The sequence below is a fragment of the Carlito syrichta genome, unplaced genomic scaffold (assembly GCF_000164805.1).
Source record: "Carlito syrichta isolate Samal-C Ts95f unplaced genomic scaffold, Tarsius_syrichta-2.0.1 Scaffold303284, whole genome shotgun sequence".
Lineage (NCBI taxonomy): Eukaryota > Metazoa > Chordata > Mammalia > Primates > Tarsiidae > Carlito > Carlito syrichta.
The window spans coordinates 114,444-131,250 of NW_007247380.1; the positions used below are offsets into that span (position 1 = coordinate 114,444).

The window sequence follows — 16,807 nt, forward strand, 5'->3', positions numbered from 1 at the left end:
TGCTACAGTAACCTGACTGGCACCCAGAAGTGATGGTCACCTACTAGACCCCAGACCAAGACTACGATGCAGGCAGGCCCAGTGGATGCTGATCAATTCAGAGCAGTAAGAATGGACGGATCTAGTAAAATTTACTTTGGGGGGAGGGCTTTATTTTATTTTCTTTGTAGAAAAGTAAAAATAAAGTGAGCCAATTTCCAGGACAAAATCACCTCTAAAAAGATCAAAACATAAAGATACTTTTATTTGTATGCTATAAAAGTGAATGAAAATAAGCCCTCCCCCCAAAAAAGATTAAAGCAAACCAAAAGCTTGGAATTGTATGAGCCATAGGGACATCATTGTGACATATTCTGTGTTACCTAGGTCTCTTTATGTCAGGGGTAGGGTCTGTCCTGTGGAGGAAAACATACTTTTGAAGATAAAGCATCAGGGAATCATTTAGATATATTTTAAAGAGCACAGATTTGTGGGAGGGTCTTTAAAATTTGGCTTTGCTTCATATTCGGTGTAAAATATTTGTACAAAAATATAAAAGGCATGGCTTGATGTTTAACATCTGTGTTTTATTGTTGGCACCAGAAAAGCTCATGTTCTATGTTATGTCACTGTAATACTGTAAACAAGACTGCATTAATATTGTTTTCTTATGATTTTTGTTTCAATGAATCTAGATTTTAAAAAATACATTCACAAACTACCTTATGTTTAAACACAATGATTCCCTTTTATTTCTTAACTGTACCCCAAATCCCACAATAAAAAAATCATTTAAAGCTGTGTGTTTCAAACTTATCACTTAGAAATAAAAAAACAAACAAACATAAAAACAAACATCAGTTTGCAACATAATTTAAAGAAGCTTCTGGTTTAAAATACCACAGCAGCAATATAAAGAGCTGGTGGCAATCACATTTTGGGGCTGAAACCCAAATCAATACATTTTGTCCACATCAGCATCCAATTTCAGTAGTTGCTAAATTCAATCCAAAAAGTTATTGCTGAATTTGTTGAATGGAATTTGTGAAGATAGTATTTTTCAGCAGCACAACCAACCACAGCAGTAAAAATGAGAACGAGAGGATTTCATTGCTTTTGAGAGCTAAGAAGACCACTGCAAGGACACCTTGGTGATTGCCTGAAGAGAATCCTGTTACATTCCTGTGTGCTACCTGCTAAAAATATATATGCACATGACAACCACCGTTTCGGGAGGGACATATTCATTTAATCTGGAAACCAGAATGTTTCCCCTTCTTTTACCTCACCCACCCCCACTTGCCCAAACCACTAGATTGAAATGGTTCCATTTTCCTAAAGTGTATTTCGTTCTCATTAATAGCATACCAGCTGCTCATATATTTAAGCAAAATGAGTAGGATCATACATTTGTTTCTTAATCCACTTACAGTAATCATTTTCTCCAGCAACAAGTCACATTAGTTTTTGTTATTGGATTCCCCCTCTCCCCACCTTTTTTTTTTCAGAAGAACAATTTGGTCAACTACTGTTTTGTTTTAAAAATATGAAATACACCTGAGATTGCCAGTTGAGCTCTCTATATGTCTCCTGGAGATAACACTGCTGTGATGAACCGTGAAACAAAAACAAACAAAACGAGGTAGGTTAAAACAGGAAGCGCAACACAGATATCTTTTTGCAACACCTCGATACCAAAGGCGGCCATGCTTGTAGCTTTGGAAAAAAATCCCAGACAGTCACATAAAAGTTCAAATCATTCGAGTAAGAGTTTATAAGGACACAAGTCAACCTGAACTAAATACATACATATCTCTGCACAAATGTTGTTTACTGTATGTTGGGTAATTTGGAGGAAGGTAAAGTGATAAGGGTCTCAGAGTTTTGGCCAAAGCCTTGCTTTCATGTTCTCTAAACTGTGAGCCAGCAACGCTCGTTGTATCTGAGGCAGGCTTAGGAGTCAAGTCCCTTCTCTCACCCACCCAGGGAGAACACAGGCGGCTCAGAAACATTTATTATTAATTTTTTTCAGTCACAGTTTTCATCTTGAGAAAGTGGCACCCTCAGGAGAGAGCTGTGAATGTCCAGAGCCTGAATGTCGTCCACTCCCCAATTCTTAGAAAGAACTCAAAGTCTCAGTCCTAATGAAGCACAAACCAAGAGATCTCTTAGCTGGCACGCTTTGTTCATTTGGTAAAAATAATAAATAAGCTTGTTTCTCGAAGTTCTTTCTGTCTGACCCCATCTGTCATCCCATCTTTTGCCCTGATCTGTTGCATAATAGCTGAGGGAAAGCTGGGTTATCGAGTCCCTCAATTGCTAGGCCAACTCAGCTCTATGGCATTACTATCCCATTCGACATACTTCATTCTGTAAAGGACCATACACAAATATGGCCTGTCAGAGTCACAAAAGTGGTAGTTGGTTTTATTAGACCAAGGCTAGTAGTTTAGCCATTTAAAATCTATTTCCCCAAAGAGGGGAAAACTACTTTTCTTCTCTTTTAAAAATTCATTAGCCAGTTGCTATCAAAAAGCAACCTTTTGGGTTGGTGAAGGCAAGAGAGTTCTTAAATTATTCCACTTTGCAGTTATGGCCTTCCACGTAAGGAGATAAGGTACATTTATTGTGCTATCTCTCACCACTGGAAATTGGACATTTTATAACATACCATATACTAAAAGTTAGCTGGCAGACAATTAAAAACAGACCCATTTTCTTAGTATCCATTCTCTCCTCATTCTTACAGAGTAAGGAGTAAAGAAAAAAGGTAAGAAAATTAAAAGCCCACCATAACACAGCTTAAGCATCAGAGCACACAATATGTGTTTCTATCCCTAACTCCGAAGGGCACATGGTCCATCTCTGTTCACAGACAAGGCAGTACTCTTGGGGATCTCCTGGAAACTCCTGCCACCCTTTTCTCTCCTTCTCAACCAGGCTGCAACATTGAAAGATCGGCTATATTGGGAGGGGTGGAGGAAGAGGAAAAGGGGAAAGCGATATGTTCAACCAAGCCTTCTGATTCTGCCTCTAGACTGGCGAAAGTCCACATGAGTTATGTTCTTTTAAATTAGAAATAACGCCATGAAGACAAGTGCCAAGTGCTCTTCTGTTACCAGTTCATCATGGAATTTCTGTTGAGGGTCATGAAAAACACTTGGCTACTTCCTCCAGATCGCACGGATGCAAAAAACACCTGTTTGAAATTAAAAAGAAGTTAGTTTGGCTGCATGGTTCTCTCCCCTCTTTCCTTTCACCGTCCATCCATTTTCTCTCTCATGTCCTATCCTTGCCGCATGTCAGGTCTTAAGACTCAACGGCTGGTGTTTATCAAGTGCCTTTTGATACAGTGAGTGTATCCTATGTCAACACTCCGCCTTTATCACTGTGACTGTTATTGTTACTTGCTGTGGCGCTGGCCTCCAGGGATGCTGAAGGGATGCTTGAAGGGGCTGTATCTTGACTGGTCACATCTCCTTAGGTGTTCACATTTTGAAAGGGAGTTTTGTGCTAGGATGATGTGCCAGATTTCTGCACAACAGGTTCTTTGTTAATTTCTAGAAAGGCACAGAGGCTCTCCTTCTCTCCACCATAAATGACAAGAAAATAGACTTCAGGACGGAAAAGAATCCCTTCAGATTCTAAATGTCAGGGGGCAAATTTTGAGCTTACTATCACATGATTTCAGTTTTTAATTTTTAAAATTTAAAATAAAAAAATGTAAATGGTTGTGGTCCTATAGGGTAAGGTGTTTAATGCTTATCCATTTTGGCGTTTCAAAAGTTCATGCTTGGTTTCTCTGCTGATGCTGGCATATTCTAGGCCAAATGAGATAATGACATTAATAAGTAGAACCACAGTCCATTAGCTATGAGTCTGTTAAATCATTTTACCAAACAACTGAGAGAAGTGAGAAGCTTGCTTGGGCTGAACGTAGATGAACCACTGCCCAGGAAAACAATATCTGGGCTTGTGGCCTAGCCCTTCAGTCAGCCAACACCTACCTAACTTTGGTCTAAGGCATTTGCTTTTGTCACTAGTGTAAAGTCTCTGCTACTTCATTTCCACAATGTCTTCAGAAGAATGCTCTATCCTAGCAACAAAGCTCTGTGGAAATGCTTGCTTGGTTAATGCTACATAGGAAAGTAAAGCTACTCCGAGGGTCAGTGAATCAAAATAGGGAAGGGCAGAGAGGCCCACAGAAAACCACAAGGAGGCAAAGAAAACAGGCTGCTGTTCTCTCCAGGCTGTGTGTCCCAGGATCTAGACCTGGGGCCGGCCCCAGACATGGTGTGGTCCCACCTACTTCTGAGGGTGTGGCATGGTTTGAGACAGGCCTGCTGGGGTAGACCTTCAAAGAGCCAGAGTTGGGGTGTTCATACCCTGAGCACTCCTGGTCTAATGATCCCCAGAAACTGGGCGGGTGCCGGAGTTTCATTAGATTATGTCTGTTTCTGGCAAACTCTTAAGTCCCAGGAACGATCTTTGCCACCCATTGCTGTTGTCCAGCCAGGCCGCACCAGGTTAGAGTCATTGGCCAGAGTTGAAAGCAGTCTAGGCCCACATCGCCAGGGCTGGACTAAGACTAGCCTGGCTGCTGAGTAACTGGGGTAGACAAAGGGATATGTGACAGTTCAGCCCATCACACTCTTTTCCATGGGTGCTAGGTCTGCTGCTCTGGGGACAGCATTTCTATGTTGGCCAGAGCCACAAAAAATGAATTCACAATTGCAGTACAGCTTAGCTACTAACATCTCTGGGCTGCTCTACAGAGAGGGCAAGGGAGGCACAGCGCCGCTGCAAAAGACCCCTTTGAGGTTGCAAAGCATGCCAGATGGCCACAGCCCATTTCACTGGAAAACAGTCCCCCCATGACATTTTAGAAGAAACATGGCTGGAATGACACAGGATATGGCACTAGTTGAGTTTGCGACTATGTATTTCTTAAGGAATGGGTGACTTTTAGAAAGCTTGTATTTCTGCATGTCAGATGTTTTACATTTAAAGGTCAATGAATATAAGGTGATGGGTTAGGTCTCAAAAGTGACTCAGTGAAAAGTTTACCCGTGGGAGTATAAAGTTGACCCACTGTGAGATGATCAATGATGGGCCAACTGTTCTAAGTGCTTAGGGGAATTTGGGGTGTCTCTTGAGTCATCATAAGGCCTACAGGCCACAAAAATTACTAAGAGTTTATAAGAAATTTCTAGATGTTTTTATATCTTCTTTGATATGTGAATAATACGTTTTGAGTGTTCCCATGAGTCAAACCAAATAATGCCATTTCAAGATAATACTGACTGTTTAACACAGAGGTGATTCAAATCAGTATAAAGGAAATGAAGGCTTCACAGGTACCTGGTGGTCTCTTAAAATGCAAACACTAATGCAAATGTTGAAACGGATTTACCTTATCATTTCTTTCACAAAGAAACTTTAACCTTTGAGCTCGCTTATGCATAAATACTCCATCCAAATGTCCTGTTTCCACTGACCGGATCTCAATAGCTTTCTCGCCCCAGCCCATTATCTGATTGGAATGAATGTAGGCTGTCAAAAGGAATTTCCAAAACTGCATTAAAAACATTAGATGGGCAATAACTCACAGCATCTGTTTACATCTTAACCACAAAAATGGCAAACGACTTGAGATAAACAAACAAAGCAAGTCTTACAAGAGCTATTCACAGACTTTTGTTTTTGTGGAATCAAATGGTTGTTTCACATTTCTTGACTTTCGTTTCGTTTGGGGGGTGTAACGGCTGAAGAAGATAAGGAATGGTTAACCTACCCACAGACGTGGGCATCTCTCCCCATTGGAGCACCACATCCTTAGTTATCCGGCCATAGGTGTTTACATACACCCCCTCATCCTCATAGCAAACAAGCATTTCCATTCCATCTGTTTTAGGCAAGATGACAATAGCATGAGGAGTGATATTGCCCTGAATCTAGAAGACAAAGAAAGGTCAAGCATTATTCTTTTTAATGATAAGATAACATCTTGACTATTCATCTCTAAGAACTGCAAAAAAGAAGTTTTGCTTTGTTTGGTTCATTGGCACGCCGAAGACCAAAATTTGCTTTAATTTAGCCACTGGCCTGTCAAATACCCTCATAAACACGAACTTAGTCATAAGATTAAGAATCCGATTTGTCCATTCCTAAAAAAAGCACCACCACCTCTGAACATCTATGTGCCAATCACTGATCCTTTTTAACGAGTAATTTCTAGTCCCTCGAACAGCTCCCCATGACAGTTAGCTTTGTTTACAGATGAGGAAACTGCATCTCAGAAGGGTTATGTGATTTGGCCGAAGCTGCGCAGTATTTGGTGGTAGGACTGGGATTTGTGCATGTGTCTTACTGATACTGAAATTCATGCGTCTTCCATTAAAGTAACAACATCCAAAAAAGATGAGGAGAATGTAAGCTGTTGGATCTAACGGAGATAGCCTAAGTGGAGCCGAAATGAACTCCTGCCAAATAGGCAGAGAACATCTATCTATTTGCTGGCTCTCACACACACACTCTTCTCTCTCATCTATCATTATTTATCTGGGTGTCTGAATAACAGTTGAAATGAATGGCTTGTTTAGAAAAAAATTTTAGATTGTCACTTATTAAAAAATCACACCGCTAAGTACAGAGGAACTTGTTCTATGCTGTTGTGATCCTCTGGTTGAGAATGTCATGGCAGCCCAGTATGTGCTTGACGGACAGGGAGGAGACAACTGCGTTTGATGACAGTGATGCCTCAGCTTTCTCATCAATCACCAGGAGCACAGGCTGTGAGTCCCTGTATGTCTATGCATGCACACACGTTAAAAGCTATAATGCAGCCATGGACGAGAACTGTGTGTGTAAGGGTGTGCTTATGTCATGTACTAAAACAACTTCTTCCAATTATTGTGCTTCTTTAAAGTCTTCAAATTCTCAAAATACCAGTCAGCAACAGACCAGGCTTGAGTTTTTTTTATAAATAGCTTCTACTGGGTATTAATCTTGGGATTACACACAAGTAATACAACTTATGCGACACCAATCCTAAGAAGTGAATTCATGTGCAGCATTTCTCTTTAAGAGTCATGGTTTAGGCAGTGTGTCAGAAGAGTGATACAAACATTTTGTTAATAAGACCTATAATTTCAAAAGAAGAAAAGAAAAAAAGACCTAAAATTTGTAGGATCCTGTGCCAAGTACTTCAGATCCAGTACTTCATTTGATGCTGATTGTAATCCTATAGGATAGGTCCTTTTACCTCCCTTTCACATATGTGAAGGGTTGGAGAAGCTACCTAATGTGTTCATTATTGAAAAGCTATAGACCACTAGAGCACACTGACTGCAAACTGAAGAGAGGAACTAAAATAACAGAAAAAGGATTTTTTTCCAAAAAACTAGTGCCTGACCATTGGCTTTCTCCAACATAAAATGAATCAATTTCCCTTCAAAAACTGAAAATGGGAACTTATCTTCTGCATAAAATGTATGCCTTGAAGGAAAAATATCATATGCATTTAATCTAAAGTCCACAGAGATAATATGCACATGTAAAATAATTACCAATATGTGTTACTCAGTTTTAGGAAGTTACAACAACTAAATTCGTATATTTTGGTTATTAAAGTATTCTATTTAATGAAGGCCAAAAGTTCATCTGCTTTACTGATTAGTAAAAGTTAGCATGAATTTTACTAAAAATATGCAAAAACAAGTTTCTTTTTACATGCAGGCTGTTATACAGAGAGCCCTTGACAGTCTGCTTCTAGGAACTTACATGAGATGGTATGTAGATATCATAAGAGTTTCCTGAATCAACATCAATTACATGGAAACCAGTGTGTGAACCAAAAATAACCTTTAACCTTTGACCTTCTTCTACCGTGAGATCAACTAGCAGAGGTTTGTGCTGGAGATCTGCAAAAGACTTTAAAAATCACCCCGTTAGCAGCCACATCATACAAAGAAGTTATCCTAATAGTTTTCTCATTTAGCCATTGTTTGGAGAAAGTTACATTTTGACTTTGTTAACCTGGAAAACTTGGAAATTTCTCTTTAGTTTTAGGCTTATTCATATTCGCTTATTCATATTCTGGCTCTAGGAGGGAGGGTCTAGCAACCATTTGTGTTCCCTTCTCCATCCCTCATCTTCCAGCATGGAGAGGTTGGTCAATTTTGATAGTGCCATTGTATATTAAAAATTGGTGCCTAGATAATGCTGTTTTTGTGCTGATTTCTGGCTTTTGCCTTCTGGAAAAGGTCCAGCCACCTCTCTGGTCCTCTCTCTTTCCCATGTGGCAGCCAGGCCCATGTCTGGTGGCTACCCCTTCAGAGACAGCCTGAGATGGGCAGCTGAGGCCGGCTCTGTTCTCAGCCTGTTCAGGATTAATGGGCATGGTCTAGTTATGACTTTCCTATCAGATTGGCACTTTCTCTAAACTTAATGTTGAGATCTGAGGCTTGGGTTTGGGTGGTAGGGAAGGAGGTGGAGATGGAACATCATAAGACTGATATGGCATTTACTACTGGAGTTTAACTAGGAAGAAAAAAAGAGAGAGTTCTACTCAAGTTTGTCAAGTTCTATGTGTTTGAATCCAGGGTCCAGGCCCCCAACTAACCATCCCATGTTCCTTTACCAATTCCCTTTGCTTCCTTAACTAGGTCTTGAAACCACAATTGCCTGGGCTATCATACTCCCACCACCTCTCCGACCAACCTCTCTTCATCTTTTGCTAGCATCACAGCATGGGAAGATCTGGTCTCCTGTCTTTGTCCTGTGGGAAACCTTGTCCTTCTGCCAGTTCCAGTATTTCCTGCTCAAGTCCTTGTCTTTGCCCTTCCCTCTTTCCAGGCTGGGTCTGGTCCATCAAACAGTGTTTTGCACTCTCTCCTGTGCTCTGGCTAGTAATCTGATGGCCGTAACTTCAGAACCAGAATTGAAATGGATGTAGACTGAGAAACTTGTATGGAGAGAGGTTTTGGTAGGGCAGCTTTTGGAAGTCACCCTGAGTGTTAGTACTAACCTAAAGCATTCAAAAAATTTCTTTACATAAAAGTAAGGGTATAGAGAGAAGCCTGTTTCCATTGATGAATCTATTTTTCTGAGCACATCACAAATAAGCCATCCACACTAAGGGGACAAGAAAAAGTGGGACAGCAGCTTCTGCCCTCACACGGCATGTATAGCAGGAAAAAATGAAGAGCTGAAGAGAGATGGCATTCATAAGGTGAGGAGAAAAAGTGAGGGTTCATGAGACACAGAGGAGGAGAGAGAGATAGGCAGAGAGAGAACAAAAGACCCATTTACATGGGCAATGGCTAGCACATCAAGGTGCCTGCAAATTACTGGTCCTTGCAGTATTTGGGGGGGGTCACCTCTCAGTATTTTGGGGGGAGTCAGTGGGCTAGCATATTCCCATCCCACTCCTGTTGAATCTTATGAGTGACCAATCCAGTCATGGTTGGTACAGACTCAGACAAGGGAAAAAATGAAAAGGCAATTAGAGAAACAAAGTCATTTCTATAAGTTAGCAATGGGGATTCTGACCATCAGCTGAGTTTTAGAGATTTTATCCAGAAAGTCTAACAAGGACAACAAGATTTGTAGATTCGGTTTGACTGTGAGATTCAGTGCTGCCATTTGTCTGCCTTTTCAGACAAAATATCAGACAGTACCCTCGTTTAGGCGACTTTATAGCAAATATCATTGCATAATATCAGAATCAGTGCTTTGCCTGGTAACCATTCCATACTAAATGCCTCTTGAAGATGATGATTCATAGAACTCAAATGGAGGAGGGCCTACCCAAATTTCAATTTGGCTAATTTTATAGCAGTTTCAAACTCTAAATTTTTACTTTTGAGACAATAAATCCAAGAGCACCTACACTTTTAAAACAGGTTTATTAAATATAGGAAAATTGGTATTAGTTTACATGGGAAGCAGACTACTTTATTAACTGACAGAAACTGAAAATTAAAAAAAATTTTTTTAAAGTCATATGACTGCTTACCTTAAATGCCATGAACTTATGATATGGTTTAGGAGCCCAGGCATATATCTCTACAGCATTCTTTAAGGCAATCACCAAAAATTTGATCCTTTCATATTTAACTGTAATGGAAAAATTGTGAGTTAAAAACTACATCAATTTATTCAAGTTTTTGTATTAATGAATGTATAAGTTGCATGTGTGTGTATGTGTGTGTGTAAACCACAATTGAAGGTGATGCTCCTGATGATCTTTTCACAGATACAAATTTATCTTCCCTTGGTGAACTTGGCTGACAGAAGACTTGGCACCTCGCCTTATATTGAAGACTCTTTTCTTCACCTAAAGTTGTAACTTCTTAGAACTGCCTTTAATCCTAGGTCTAGACATAGATATTCATTGTAATGAGACTCTGCATAATTTTATTCGTGTTAGCTTGCCTGGCTTTTGCATTCAGCTGCATGAAGCTGAGAGCTGGTATGGCAAGATGGTAGAAAAATTAGCAAATGGGTAGATATAAAGGCTGCCACTTGTTTATTATTTAGATGTGAATTCCAATGATTAAGTGAACTAATTGCATGTTTATATTTCCAAAAAGATGGTGCTTTAGGAATACTGGGTTCTATTAATGGCCTATTTTTAAGGGCTCCACATACTTGGACAAGTCTTTTTACTTTTCAAGAAGATGGAGCATTAAGCATCTTACATTCCACGGACAGAAACCTGGTAAAATAATTGAGTACCTACTACACTTTTGCCTGCATAAAGTAGTACTCAATAATTGCTTACTGAATGGATGAATGGAAGAACAGACTGTGTCTGGCATTCTCTTACTATGGTTTGTGTGTTGCTGATGAGATAATGATAATTACAGTGATGACCTTGAGAGACTGCAGAATTTTTGGAAGTGCCTTCTGAATCTTTCATTATTAAATATGGATTCTAATTCTCAGAGAATTTGTAATCCACAAGTGGTACACATGGCAGTCATCTTCTACATAAGATATTTGAACAAATAGAATATTTTGAATCCTAAAGAAACTGTGTGGGAGAAATTTTGATGGACTTAAATGACAGTTTGTTTCCAGGTGTCTCCCTTATAACTTTTCATGACAGGAACCATTTATAAGACTATTTTTTTTCTAAATATGAAAACTATGAAAAGGTCCACAATTTAGATTTGAAATAGCCTTGAAAATAAAAATGTATCTAAAAACATATAGGCTAAGATAAAGAAATATATATATTAAATCACTCTTGGATGTACAATCTGCTTTTCTGTTTTATTCTCATTTTATATTTTTAAAACTTCACAGGAATTTGAGTATGCTGGAATAATATGTGCTGCAAGATCTCGGTGTTGTCATAGCTGGCGTCCCACAAGCAAAGCAGGATGGAGACTACAAGTGGATATTTGAATAAATGAGGCCAACAGTGCTTCTAAAATTGAGCTGGCCTCAATTTTCTGATAAACACTAATCAGAGATTGCTCTCTGGTTCCATTTCATTTTGCATGTTTGCATACAGGTCAGCCTACTGATGTTAGGGCAATAAAAAGAGATAGCAGTGATTAGAAGGAAGAGGTCAAAAACATTGGAAGGGCCAATAGCAGATTTGCAAGTCAAATAGGATTTTTTCAGCTTGATGGTCTTGAAAAACACTTGTCAGGTATATGCAAGAGATAACATTCAGAAATGCTATATTTTTCCTGCAATGAATTTTATTGCTCTGTCTTCATACAGTATGTTTATATGAACAAAATTTAATCACTAGACAGTTTTAGACTAACAAGTGTCAAGTAATAAAGGCAAAATATTCAAAAGGAAGCTCTGAAAAGCTTTATCAGAGAAATGTTTAATAGCAGGCCTGCTCTGAAGGAACGAAACCACTGTCTCCAAAGGAAGACCAGATATGCATCTAAATCTGAATTCTACTTGATATGAGAATGATGAGATGTATGTTTTATAACTTGCCAAATAATCAGACCGAAGACAAAATAAAATTATAACACCTATTAGAAAGCACTGAATAATTCTGATTCCTGAACAAAAATGTACAGTGGAACACATAATAGCTTGTACTGCCACCAGCCGGCTATAGAAAAACACTCCCCACTGTGGTCTGCATTGTGATTAATGCTGTGTCTTTGAATATTCACTTCTTTTTTAAACAAACACTTCTTGACTAATTTCTATATGCCTAGCACTGTGCTGGAGAGCAATACAGATATCACTGTGGTGTGGCTACGTATGTTTACAGATGTTCAATGTCTATTTTTTCCAAAACCTGCTTTAAGTACATATCAGTAAGCCCATTGTCTGTGTTGCAAGATCAGGGGCTTGTTTTCCCCCTATAAAACTGCGAAAAGACACATTATTAGTAAACAGTGGGAGACATGTTCTATCAGGCACCAGAACCTTCAAGTTCTCTATCCCATACCAACACTTCCTAGTGTCAAGAAATCCGGGAAGATCATTTGGAATGAAATTAGAGGAAGGGGAGGTAGAGGCCTGGCTTCGGAACAGAGTACCCTCTCCTGCTGGCAGAAGACGGCATATTGAGGGACTTGCCAGGACAACCGGGACAAGAGACCACACAATTGCTCTCTGAGCTCTTCCCCTGTGGCATGCCCCTTCTACTTCCACATCCTGTCCCTGATACACTGGATTAGGCTTCAGCCTCCATGATGTCAACGTACATGACTGGACCAACTCAAGGGCTATGGTTTCAAATATGTACCATGCTTTCCTGATACCACATCATGGTCATCTTTGAGCTGATGGGGTCTAAAGCTCCTCTGCCACTCCTTTATTATAATTCCTCATGCTAGAAAATGTGTGTCATCCAGCACATATTTTTAAAAATCTCTATACATTTCCTTGTTTTTATCACCTTTAGATTGAACAAATTTTATAGGTACATATTTTAAAATGTCAAATAGCTCTACAAGGCTTATGAAAAATAATTCCCAGACTCACTCCTGATTCCTGCTCCCTGAAAACAACCACTTGCAACTCTTTCAACTACTTCCTTAGCAATTTATTCCCGGATTTTTATTTTTATTATTTAATTTAATTTATTTATTTTTTTGAGTTGGAGTCTCACTCTGTCGCCCAGACTGGAGTGCAGTGGCCACTCCTGGCCACCGCAGCCTCGACCAGCTGAGCTCCAGCGATCCTTCCGCCTTAGCCTTCCAAGTAGCTGGAATTACAGGCGTGCGCTACCACGCCAGGCTAATTTTTGATTTATTGTAGAGATGAGGTCTCGCCAAATTGCTTGGCGGGTCTCGAACCCGCGGGCTCAGGCAATCCACTCACCTCAGGCTCCCAAGGGCGCGAGATTACAGGCTGAGCCACCGAGCCCGGCTTATTCCCAGATTTTTAAATAACATGCTTAAATATAATTTCTTTATTTAAAAAAAAAAACCATAAGCGTTATCTACTGGTTTCGCAGTATAAGAAAGATTTTGTCTCTCAGACCATATCCTTCTCTCCCTAGCTCCCTCTCTCCCCCACACACATACTGCTTTCTCCCCTAAGCTCTCACTAGAGTTAGCTTTTTAATTTTTGGTTATATCAAATAGTGAGTGTTCAAATGATCACCGTTCACAGCTGAGGCATGGTAACATTTCCTTTCTTATGTGCCCTCATTTTTCTTTACTTCCTTATCTTCCACTATCTACCTCTAAGCACCTGGAAACTTTCTACTAGTAAACACACTTTAGTGTGGTCAGACATGACAGGTCACCTGTTTATTTATTTTCCTTTAGGGAGGCATCCCTCCTGGAACCTAGCATTGTCCTGCTCTGCCAGCGCTGACTCTCTCTAGGCCCGTGGCAAAGTTGCCACCCCAGCTTCCCTTCTCCATCATTCTGGCATTTTCTTCATCTTTTTCCTGGATCACTGGGTTTAGCTATTTGGGGGAGCACATCCCCCAGTAGTCCCCTGAGAAACGGCACATGGAATGCAAAGCTTTTGTGACCGTGCCTGCTGAAAATTGCTTTATTCTGTACTCAAAAGTTGGCTGATGGTGTGATGGCATGATGGTCAATTCATGTGACCTTGACTAGATCATAGAATCCCAGACAGTTGGTTAAACATTATTCTGGGTGTGTCTACGAGGGTGTTTCTGGGTGGGAGCAACATCCACATCAGAATGAATATGGAAGGCTGCCCTCTCCAGGGTGAATGGGTTTCACCCAATCACTTGAAGACCTGAACAGAACAAAGAGGGTGAGTCTTCCTGGGCCACCAAACTTTTCTAGCCTTCAAACCTGGGCCGAAACATCAGCTCTTTTTGAGTCCTGGGCCTACCAGCTTTCAGACTGGAGTGACACCATCAGTTCTCCTGGTTCTTATACCTTCAGGATTGAACTGGATTTACATCATCAGCTCTCTTGGGCTTTCAATTTGCTGACCATAGATCTTGGGACTTTCTAGCTTCCATAATCATGCGACCCAATCTTTATAAATCTCTTTATACATATACATATTTATTTATATATAAATAACATATTTATATATACTTATAAGGAAGTAAAAAATACTTATAGAAGTATATATACTAGGTTCTGTTGGATCAATTTTGATCATTTTCCTCACTGCAGTTTGAGAATTGAGCATTTTCTGGTATGCTGGATTTGCTTCCAGCCACCCAGCTACTCTTTTGAAATTTTATTGACAGCTGGGCTGGGTGGTTCAGCCTGTAATCCCAGCACTTTGGGAAGCTGAGGTAAGTGGATTGTCTGAGCCCGCGGGTTCGAGACCAGTCCGGGCAACTTGGCAAGACTGTGTCTCTACAATAAATCAAAAATTAGCTGGGCGTGGTAGCACGCACCTATAGTTCCAGCTCTTTGGAAAGCTGAGGTGGAAGGATCGCCAGAGCCCAGCAGGTCGATGCTGGGGTGGCTGTGAGCATGCCACTGTATTTCAACCTGGGCCACGGAGTGAGACTCCAACTTAAAAAAAAATTTATTGACATCTCGTTTGCTGGTTTCTCTTTTCTTGGTCCTTTTTGTCCTCATAGGTTTATGACATTTTAATTATTCTTGATATATATGCTATATCAATATATCTATCTAAATCTATCTATCCATCTATCTGTCTCCTATTGGTCCTTCTCCTCTGGAGTCCTTAGCACAGGTGGGCTATAAAATAATTTTGTCTGGAATTTTGCAGGTCTTGCTCTATTGTCTTCTAAGAGTCTACTATTGCTGCTGAGAAGTGCCAGGCCACTTTGATTCTGGGATTATTATATACAAACTGTTTATTTATTTACTTACAATCTGATAGCTTTAAGGACCTTCTCGTTTTCTAGGTATTAAAATATCATGTTGATATATCTTGTTGTGAGTCATTTCCTCATGCACTATACTACGAACTCACTCAGTGAATCCTTTCAATCTGGGATTTCAAGGCCTTTAGTTATAGACATTTTTCTTGTATTCCTTCTTCAATACCTTCCTCACCTCTCATTTCCTACTTTCTGAAACTCAAATTACTTAGATTTTGAACCACCTGGATGGATCTTTCCATTTTATTTTCTTTTTCTTATTGTTCTATTTTTTAGATTTCCTTATCTTTATCTTCCAACACTTCTATTATGTTTTCTTATTCCTGCCAATATATCTTAGTTTCCAAATTTTATCTTGGTCTCTGAATGACCTCCCTTTACTAACTCCATCTTTTAAAAACATATATATAATAGACCTCTTCTTCTTTTATAGAAGGAATTTTTTCTAATCTCTCTAAAGTTATTATAGTTTCATCCTTCCTTTCTTTTAAAAAGTTCTTCCACTCCTCATTATCCTTCTTTCTTCTAATGACCTTTCTTTCTGTTCATTTTTCTTCATATTTGTGGATTTATTTCTTCACTCCCTGGTACAGATGGGTTTAAAAACTGCAAGGCTTCACTCAGGGTAGCTTTTTTTTTTAACAGCATTTCAAAAGTTAGCACCTGTATATCTTTTGTTTATGGCTATTTAGTTTCTCTGAAGATAAATCTTTCAGTCGAGTATAAGCCGTCAATGTTCTGGAAGCTAAGCAGGAGAAAGAGTTATGTGTATGTGTGTGTGTCCTCACAAGTATCCCATCAGGCTGGCTGTGCAAACCTTTCATATTCTGCTTCAGAGGGGAAAGCAGTGGCCTAACTGCAGGGGTGAAGACGGAGTTCCGAAGGACTTGCTGCTCATTGACTTTCCACAGCTCTCTTGCTTTGCGTCTCACTTTATGCCCTGGCCTCCACCTCAGATCCCCCGAAGTCTTCGTTCCTGGGCCTCTGTGGGTTCTGCTGGGTTGACATTGACCATTTTTCTCACTGCAGTTTGGGAATTCAGCATTTCCTGGAATGCTAGATCTGTGTCCAGCCACCTAGTTACTCTTTTTCAATTTTATTTTTTATTTTTTTTTAAGTTTTAAAATCAAGTTTATAAGAGGAAGAAGAGAGGAAAGAAAGGGAGACATGCTAGAGCTGGCAGGGGTGAAAGAAACCACCTCTTTTTCAATTTAATTGACATCTCTGCCGGCTTCTCTTCTTAGTCCCTTTGTCCTCATAGGTTTATGGCATCTTGATTCTTTTCTTGATTGTGACTTTGGAAAGAAAGTAGATATAAATGTTCAAACTGGAGCCTAGAACTTTATTCTAAATGCCTCTTTGACCTTCATGAATCTGACTTTTTATTTATTTTTTATTTTTTTCTTGAGTTGGAGTCTCACTCTGTCACCCAGACTGGAGTGCAGTGGCCGCTCCTGGTCACCACAGCCTCGATCTGCTGGGCTCCGGCGATCCTTCTGCCTCTGCCTTCCAAGTAGCTGGAACTACAGGCGCGTGCTA

The 16,807-nt window shown here is 39.8% G+C and overlaps 1 protein-coding gene across 1 annotated transcript in view; it reads right to left on the reverse strand.

The window, feature by feature from the left end:
* Nucleotides 1-545: 545 nt before the first annotated feature.
* TNIK (TRAF2 and NCK interacting kinase) overlaps nucleotides 546-16,807 on the reverse strand; it is a 167,062-nt gene continuing 150,800 nt past the window's right edge. The window contains exons 28-32 of the mRNA XM_008058297.1: nucleotides 9,998-10,098; nucleotides 7,762-7,911; nucleotides 5,774-5,933; nucleotides 5,393-5,532; nucleotides 546-3,178 (exon numbers count right to left, since the gene is read on the reverse strand). Of these exons, the coding sequence (XP_008056488.1) occupies nucleotides 3,095-3,178; nucleotides 5,393-5,532; nucleotides 5,774-5,933; nucleotides 7,762-7,911; nucleotides 9,998-10,098 (635 nt within the window). The 3' untranslated portion in view covers nucleotides 546-3,094. The remainder of the gene's footprint in view (nucleotides 3,179-5,392; nucleotides 5,533-5,773; nucleotides 5,934-7,761; nucleotides 7,912-9,997; nucleotides 10,099-16,807) is intronic.